We start from the raw sequence: 8,665 nt of genomic DNA on the forward strand, positions 1-8,665 counted from the left end.
CTCTTAATGAATAGAATGATTTGTTCTAATGGTGTTTGTAAATAGGATCTCAAGTCCGCATCTTGTACAGCAATTAACCACTAAGAAGAATGTATCACTGTGTTAATTATTGAAACTGTCCTACCAATTTGATTTGAAACTGTCTCATTCCTATTTGTTTATCAATAAAATTATGGCAAAAAAAAGAAAGCTACCTTAAACTAAAAGGAGAATCCAATTATGCATTAAAGCCGTTTTGCAATACTTAAAAGCTTTTTGCTAACATCTGGAAATTCACAAGTGAAAAAAATAATAATAATTTTGGATCCCAGCTGAAAACATAGCAGAAAATCATGGGAAAGGGGGACCACCCTAGAAAACAGAGTACTCAAAAATCAATTTTACCAAACACATCCAGGGTCTCTGTGTTGGAAATTACAGGGCACTGCTGAGAAAAATAAAAGAGAACGCAAAACAACATAGAGATAAATCGTATCACAAATTAATAAACTCAATATTGAGATGTCAACTTCCCAATCCTGACACAATGAACTCCCCTTCAAAAAATCCTCGTCATAATCTTTGCATAACTTGACCCCTTATTTCAAAGAATGAGAAACTGAGTGACCTAAAAGCTCAAACAACCTTTCTAAGTGACAGCTAAAGGAGCCGCCCGATATGACGCCAAGATCACTACAGAGCCAGGTAGCCACATCAGCACGGAGCTGTCACAAAGCAACGCCAGCTGAACCAGAAGGCATGCCCAGGACTGGGCCCGACACAGGGTCAACGGACTTCTCATAAAAGCACCGGGTGATTCAGTGAGAAAGGAAAGTTCTGGGGCTCTTACAACAAATACTAAAACAATTAAACTATGTGGAAGAAAAACCTGTGCCATACTAAGGAGTAATTCAACGTGAGTCATAAATCGAAACAAAAAACTAATGAAGTTCTTAAAAGAAATTATAGAATACATTGGTGATACTACAGCATCACAGATAACAGTATTAAAGAAGAAAAAATTTGCATATAATAAATGTAAAAACTGATTAGCTGACTTCCTCAAAATTCAAATTCTCATCAAAAGACACTATTAGCAAAACAAAAACTCAAGCAACCATGAAAAAAAATCATAGTTCGAGTATCTGGCAAAGCACTTGTATTCAAAACCACAAAACAGTAACAAAGATTAAGAAAATCACATATAAATAAATAGGCAAAAGATTTGAAAATGCAAATTAAAACTTCAATGAGATTATTCCATATCCACCCAAAATTTTAAATTTTAAAACCTGACAATACCAAGTACTGGAAAAAAGGCAGAGTGACTGAAACTTTCACACAAGTAAAATGACAGAACTTTAGGTATAGTTTTGAAAGTTCCTCAGCAGGGAAGTGGACAATGGCCGGTAACTGGCCACCTTGGAATGCACTCAAGATACATGGAAAGCAATGCCTACCGAAAGGTTTACCATACTAGAGCCCACAAGCCGGATCAGCTTAAAGGCACACATGAGGAATTAGCTAATGAGCAATTCATAGCACCCAGCTGAGCTGAATCAGCTTGGTCCTGGGGGTGGAAGGCCCCCCGGAAGCCTGCTGCCAACAGCATAAAAAGAGAGCTGGAGGGGAAGGTGCGCTGCTGTTGATTCCAAGCTTCTTAGAGAAGTTTGTCACGCTGTTTTTCCTGATAAGAACTCAGCTATTCTCATCTCAGAACTTGCGGTCACTGGGGATGGCTGTGGTTCTCCTTGGGGGAAGCTCGGGTCCTTACCTCGAGCTTGTGTCCTGGCTCCAGTACAGATTTCTGTCTGCTGGCACAGATCCTTCATCCAGCTGGTGCAGACTTTCAAGCTTCCCTCTGGACCTTCCCAGTGCAGATCTTTGACACAGAATTGCACTAGACACTGTCATGGGCTCTAGGCCTCCCACTGGAGTTGTAGAGGACATTGCCATGGCCTCTAGGTCTTCAGCTGGACTCTACAGGACACTGCAGTGGGATCCAGGTCCTCATCTAGATTTTCTGGGTCTCTAGTGTGTGGAGAGATCTCCTGCACTCTTTTGTATTTGACTCTGAGTGAATATTATAATGTATTAAATCTTTCCCTTTGTAAACCCTCCATGCAACAGCACACAAGAGAACTGTCTGAAAGTTTCTAGATCTTAGCAGGGGCCTCAGTCTAGAGAACAGACAGGAAATTTGGGAGCTGTGATGGAGAAGCTTTTAGAGAATGAGCGCCCAAACTGCAACCCAAAACCCACTTACTGATTGCCAAGTGCCAACACTACAATTAAACTTGAATATCAATTTTTAGTTCAGGAAAGAACAACTCATATCAACATCTTTTGTCCTAAAAGTAACGTGTGTGCCTGAGGTTCATGGCCTCTGCTCGCGAGTCTACCTACACGTACACCTTCCTGACAGATGTCATCTGCATCTCATTTAGGCCATTATTTGGCAGTTGCTTTCACAACTGAATCTGATTCTAACTTCAGACAATTCATGAGGTAGGAACTCAAAATTAAGCCTCTTTACTCCTGTATGATCCATAATGGGAATTAAACCAATTATGTTGTAATGCGTACCTTTTAGCTTTTCTTCCCCAAAATTTCTGTAAGGAGTACCTTTACTTTTTCACCCAAAGAAAAAAAAGCTAGCATGCAATCTCTATGATTTATTGTGCAACTGAACATGCTAAGAGACAAAATGACATTTTCCACTACAAATTATTTGGTGCCTGTGATATTCTGAACACCACAACCAGATGGTTCTCATAGAAACTGAGAAGACAGTATTCACATAGTTCAAAGGTTTGCTTATTTTTTAGTCTCAAAAAAGGCTATATTGATTGTAACATGCAGCTCTACAGGAAAAACCCCGACAGTGGAGGGGAATGCTGATATTTATTACTGCACTTGTGCTCATTATGGCTGTCTCTGACAGGGGTCCATTAAAATCAATTTTTATGTTTCTTATGTATTTTCTTTATCTAATGTTCTTGGCATTGTGTTTATTAGCCAGTTAAGACAAACGCCAAGTATAGGAGTGGGTGATATTTTTTCTTCTGTCAGAAATAACGAGAACTACAATTTTAATACAACTGCTCACAATCAATGAATGGAGGAAATTAAATGTTACATTTCAGAACAAAACATTAAGAAGCGCTTTAAATTTTTTATGCTTTTTACAATTAGAGAAATAGAGTGAGGATCACGCAAAAAGAGAACCACGAATCTTCTCAGAAGGAACAGCAACACTCTCCGTGGCCCTGGGAAGGACTTTGGGGCTTTTCTCCGGGTGTCGGAGCTTGCAGCACACACCCCCCAGCCCTGTACACCTCGAGGAGGGCCACGAAGCTCCACAGGGCCATTTCAGAAGAGTCACGCAACCTTACTGGGTGGGCCCTGACACACTGAAGATGGGGCTTGATTTCTTTAAATGGCACCACAAGGATATATGCACAACCATGTTTACAGCAGCACAGTTGGTCACAGCCAAATTCTGGAAGCAACCAAGATGCCCATTACCTGAGGAATGGATGAAAAAGATGTGATATTTTTATACAATGGAGTATTACTTGGCTATAAAGAAAGACAAACTCGAAGCCTTCATAAGTAAGTGGATACAGCTAGAGTCTATAAGTGAAATAAATTAGACCCTCATCTGTAAATATCATCTCCCTAGTTTAAGAACCTGAAAGAAGAAATAAAACCCGAAAGCTATAACAGATATAGTAAAACAGAACTTAAGGATTAAACAACAAAGATGAGAGAAAGGAGAAAAGATAGGGGAAAAAAAGCAGGGGGATAAACATGTAAGTATATGTACAGGATGGCTAAGGTGATTGTACTAAAATTTTCATCAGTTTTTGGAAAATAGCAGTTAATGTGTAGAATTTTCACCTTGACTAACTGTATGCTGATACCTACTATCTAAGCAACTACATCCAGGACAGCAATGTGTAATACAAAAATCATGTTTGAATACCTATCATCTTGGTCTTCTAAATGTGTGCCATTTCTAATGGCATATCAATTACTATACTCTCTTCAAAGTATTTTTTTTTAAAGGTAAAAAAGGACAAACAGGAAAACAAGAGAGACAAGAACAAAAATTTAAGGTTTCTGTAAAGCAAGTGGTACTATGCAATCATATGTCCAATCTTACATAACTATATCTGTTAATCTGAGCAAAAGATTTGATGATAAAAATAGGTAATAAATCAACCACTGTTAATCAGCTAATCTTGCTTTGAAAATCTGTAACATATGTATTGTTGTATGTTACCTTGTTTCTGTCATTGTTTCTGATTTTTGTGTTTTTGTCTTTTACTTTTCAAAATGAAATAATAAAATTAAATTTAATAAAAAACCCCTCAAGATTAGGCACACACCTAACCCTCATTAGGCACACAGCTCCTGACTACCAAACTGCCAGAGGCATTCTGCTACCACATCACCTGGATTCAAGAATCAAAGGGCTCCAAGCTCACACTTGCACAACTCCTCTACAAAAGTAGAATTTAATCAAATGTCTCAGAGATACCAAACAAAAGTTATTTCCTGATGGTGAATCAGAGCTGGAGGATTCGTTCCCTGGCAACACACAGTGCCTGAAAGGACAATCACAGTAGACCACATAGAATGACACTAATTGTGGTTGGTAGTGTCCAAGTCTGCTTTATGCTCTGAGCAAGGGTAAGCAAGCAGTAATCACATCTACTGTACTTGCTTCTAGGGATTTCTGCCCATGCCACCGAGGCAGTCGGCCTCTTCCGTGGTGTTCACACTCACTCAGTGCTCGAGGTCTTCCGGTTGAGCAGCCGTATCCCGTGCAGTCCCTGCTCACAACCAGATATCTCTATTTTCCCCAAAGGGCTGTCCAGTGTTCTGTATTTCATCTCACAGGTCTTGTCCATCCTGCCAAAGACCTAGGCAAACATATTTTTTAAATCAAGAAAGTGTATACAAAAGCACTTGATCACATATACAGCGCAACAGAAGCACATATTTTATTTAACACAAAATATAGGTTCAAAAGCTTTTCCTCATTATGGGAATTTAATCATGTGTCACTTCTACAACACAGTCACTTTAAGACAAAATTACCACAATTACCTAGAGCAGCCAACCAATGCCCTCTTTGCACTCCCTTAAATTACTACAGCTCCATCCTCACCCACCTTCAACCAATGCAGGTGGAGAAGCAAAGCTGGCATGAGGCGTTCTTAAGTAGTACCTAAAACTAAGCTGACCTTCATTAAGCAGATGATTACCAGGTGATGAAAACTGAAGACAAACTGTTTTCTATTTTGAATAAAGTACAGTAAAACCTTGGTTTGCAAGCATAATTCATTCTGGAAACATGCTTGTGATACAAAGTACTTGTACATCAAAGCAAACTGCCCCACAAGAAATAATGGAAACTCAGATGACTTGTTACACCTAAAAAAATTCATATAATACTATAATACTGCAATATAATACATAATTAAAAATTTTAAAAAAAGAAAACCAAATTAACCTGCCCTTACCTTTGAAAGCCTTTATGGCTGGTGTGAGGGAAGATAAGCGAAGTAGGGTTGTTGTGTAGGACAACTTCCACTATCATTAGAGGAATCACTGCTACCTATTGGCTTGATGGAACCTTTTTCTTTTTGTGCAACTTGAATAAGGAACCTATCCAATGACAGTTGCTTTTCCCTCCTTCTGAAGAGTCCATGGAAATGTTATGCTATGCTGTTTTCAAACAGATTCACTGCTCACACAGCTAGAGCCCCCAAAATTTTGCACTGGCTCCTACATTTTATACATTTTCCTAATCTCAATAAAAGTGAGGAACTCTTCTACCTTTTTCTCCTCCTCCTCTGTAGATAAGATCTCCACAGCCTTTTGCTGTTGGGAGATGATCACCCACAATCCCACAGCAAAAGAAAGAGAAGAGCTATTAGCTCAATTGTGATCACGTGATGTTCAGCAACCTTCATTACTCAAGCCGCAAGATAGCTCATGTGTATCAAGTTAAAATTAGAAATGCTTGCTCATCTTGAGGAACACTAGCAGACCGAGGTACTTGCAATCCAAGGTTGTACATTTATAAGAAAAGCCTACCATGGAGGCGGTAGCTCAGCTGCTGGCTAGCATGCACAAGGACAGGCTAGCATGCACAAGGACAGGCTAGCATGCACAAGGACAGGCTAGCATGTCTTGGTAGTTAAGTCCAATTCCCAGCACTACCAAGAGAAGGGGAAGCACGAGTGAGCTGCCTCCTATGGTAGAAAAGAAGACTGAGCCAGCACCAACACAGAGCACCTGTCACCTTGTTAGCAGGTCTGCAAGAGATAAAGGGCAATGCTGCAATGAATCATTACGCAGTGCAAATCATGTAAACTTAAATCTGCACTCAAAGAACTGGGAAAACATTGTCCTGTGGATGTCTCCTCTGGATTAACAATTCTGATAGATTTTAATTTTGCTCTACATCACAAGGACTAAAAACAAAGACATACTAAGAGCAGTAAGAAGCCAGCAATGGGGCTTAGAAAAATTAATATTCTACAAAAATCACCCTCATCCAGGCCAGAGGACAAAGTAGAGGAGCTAGCGCCTGTAGCAGATGGGGCCTTTGCTCTTCTTTCCCTTATGGCTCCTCAGGAAACCTGAAATAGAGGCTCATAGCCTCCCCACTGCCCTCTATACCAAGGAGTCCCAGAATGCACCTGTGACTCCATCCACTAGAGACAGAGGGAAGCACCTGACCGCGGCAGACCGAGAAGCCAGTCTCACTTTCCTGCTGCCTCTGCCTTTTCATGTTAAAGCTATCTAAATGAACTTGTCCAAGACCATCACCTTGTGACAATGTTCTCTTCTACGTAGCACTCTATGGACTGGCACCACCCCCTACCTTCCTTATTCCAAACCAGGACTTTCCGAGGAGCTCTCCTCTAGCCCACCATCTTACACCTGTGCGTCAGTCAGATCTTGATCTTTTTCAGCTCTTGAATCCAGCGTGGCCTCTGTAATGATGGCCTCACCTACAGGCTCCAGCAAACCTTGCCCACATGGACAACGCCTTCCTCATAACTCCATTTTTTTAAATGTAAAACCATGAATTTCATTCTAAATCAAAACACTTTCGCAACAGGGAAAATTATGCCACTATGCATACTGCCATTCTCTGACTGTGGTCAGGACCTGGTCCTAGTCCACCAAGGTGGCAGAAGGGTGGAGGCAAAGAAAACACAAAAGAAAGGTAAACAGTCCTGGCAGAGGGGTGGGGAGCCTGCAGAAGAGCAGGCTGAAGGAACCTCCGCCAGTGTTGGACCAGTGATCGCAAGTCAGCTCTCCTGCCCCAAAGCCTGACGGGGTGAGTAGGGCCCCATAAAGTTCACAGTCAGGGTACATGGCCGATCTGGCTTTGCTAACAAGTTCCTGGTATGCTTTCGCTGAAGGGGAAGGGGGGGGCTCTCCTGGGGTCTATTTCATTAAAGATTCTAATTGATTTGTCTTCCTACCCCCAACTCTTCTTTAATGCTTCTGTCCTCAACTGGCTGAAATAAATCTCCCTCCACTAGTGGGGAACCACTGTACTGGGGGAATAACACCACAGCAAAGATAACCCAGGGGATCCTGACTTTGGGTGCAGAAGTTGATAAAAAGGTACTCTTGAGGGGTGCCCAAAGATGTTTAAAACACATCAGGCACACTGTAAGGTGGCTGGCTTATTCTTACCAATTGAATCTGTCAAATCAACCACTTACTCAATAGCTTCCATTTTTTAAAAATGTTGAACTCTGGTATTAGCAGTTGTAAAGGAAAAATGGTGGGGACATTACTGCTGTGGCTTTCTACTACAAGTCCAGAGGCCCTGCTATAGATGCCGAGGAAAGCCTGCACTAGGCAATCAGGAGCCAGAATCACAAGGGCCACAAAGAGGAAGGGGGGTGACACCACATGAGCTGCTCATTTGCACACTACAGTGTCCTAGGGACAATTGGAGGAGGTCACATGTCATTTATGTTAAATACTGTGGCAAACTGCCAGAGAATTACCCCAATTCCAAAAGACATCTGGAAGCCACTATCTATAATCCAAATCCTCCTTTATTCTCCAGCTCTGGCTGCCGGATTTAAGGATAAGAAAGGATCTTCTCCCAAAAATTAGTAAAAAGAAGGTCTATAAGGACAGCCAACATTTTGGCCCTAGCCATTCAAGGTCAGTGAGGACTCAGGACATAAGAGAACCTATACTGTAACATCCTGTAACTCAGTGGTATAGCAAATTTTCTGATCACAGAGATCATGGGACCACAGAGGAAAGTGACAGAAGATGTAGAGTGTGCCTGAGGACAGTCACATGGAGAGAAAACATTCTCTCAGGCTTTCACAGAGAGCAAATTGGTCAAGCAATGGCTGTGACTCATGCACATGGCTGAAATGGACAAAGGATCAACAAACTGTGGTACAAGGTTACAGGGTAAATTCAGAGGGAATTTGATTGACCTTGTCAGATAATGAAGTTATATGTCTTGTTATATAGGTCTTCCTTTATCTTGTTCTTAAACATCCGGCAGAAAAATATAAAAACAAGGTATAAAAAATAAAGCCATATTAATATGCTGAGCTGTGAAAGGCTCAAGTCAACAACTTCTGACACTGTCAGTGCTATGGATACCCCAGTACTATTA

At 41.1% G+C, this 8,665-nt stretch overlaps 1 protein-coding gene across 5 annotated transcripts in view; it reads right to left on the reverse strand.

The window, feature by feature from the left end:
* Mgmt (O-6-methylguanine-DNA methyltransferase) overlaps positions 1-8,665 on the reverse strand; it is a 325,209-nt gene that overhangs the window by 230,395 nt on the left and 86,149 nt on the right. For 3 of the 5 annotated variants that reach the window (XM_023709104.1, XM_004625574.2, XM_023709102.1), the window contains exon 2: positions 4,774-4,910. In XM_023709104.1, coding sequence (XP_023564872.1) covers positions 4,774-4,898 — 125 coding nt within the window. In that variant the 5' untranslated portion in view covers positions 4,899-4,910. Of the gene's footprint in view, positions 1-4,773; positions 4,911-5,513; positions 5,652-5,829; positions 5,851-8,665 lie in introns of those variants that run through there. The other 2 variants (XM_023709101.1, XM_023709103.1) reach the window with 2 other exon arrangements.

This window comes from Octodon degus, unplaced genomic scaffold (genome assembly GCF_000260255.1).
Source record: "Octodon degus isolate 3935 unplaced genomic scaffold, OctDeg1.0 scaffold00010, whole genome shotgun sequence".
NCBI lineage: Eukaryota > Metazoa > Chordata > Mammalia > Rodentia > Octodontidae > Octodon > Octodon degus.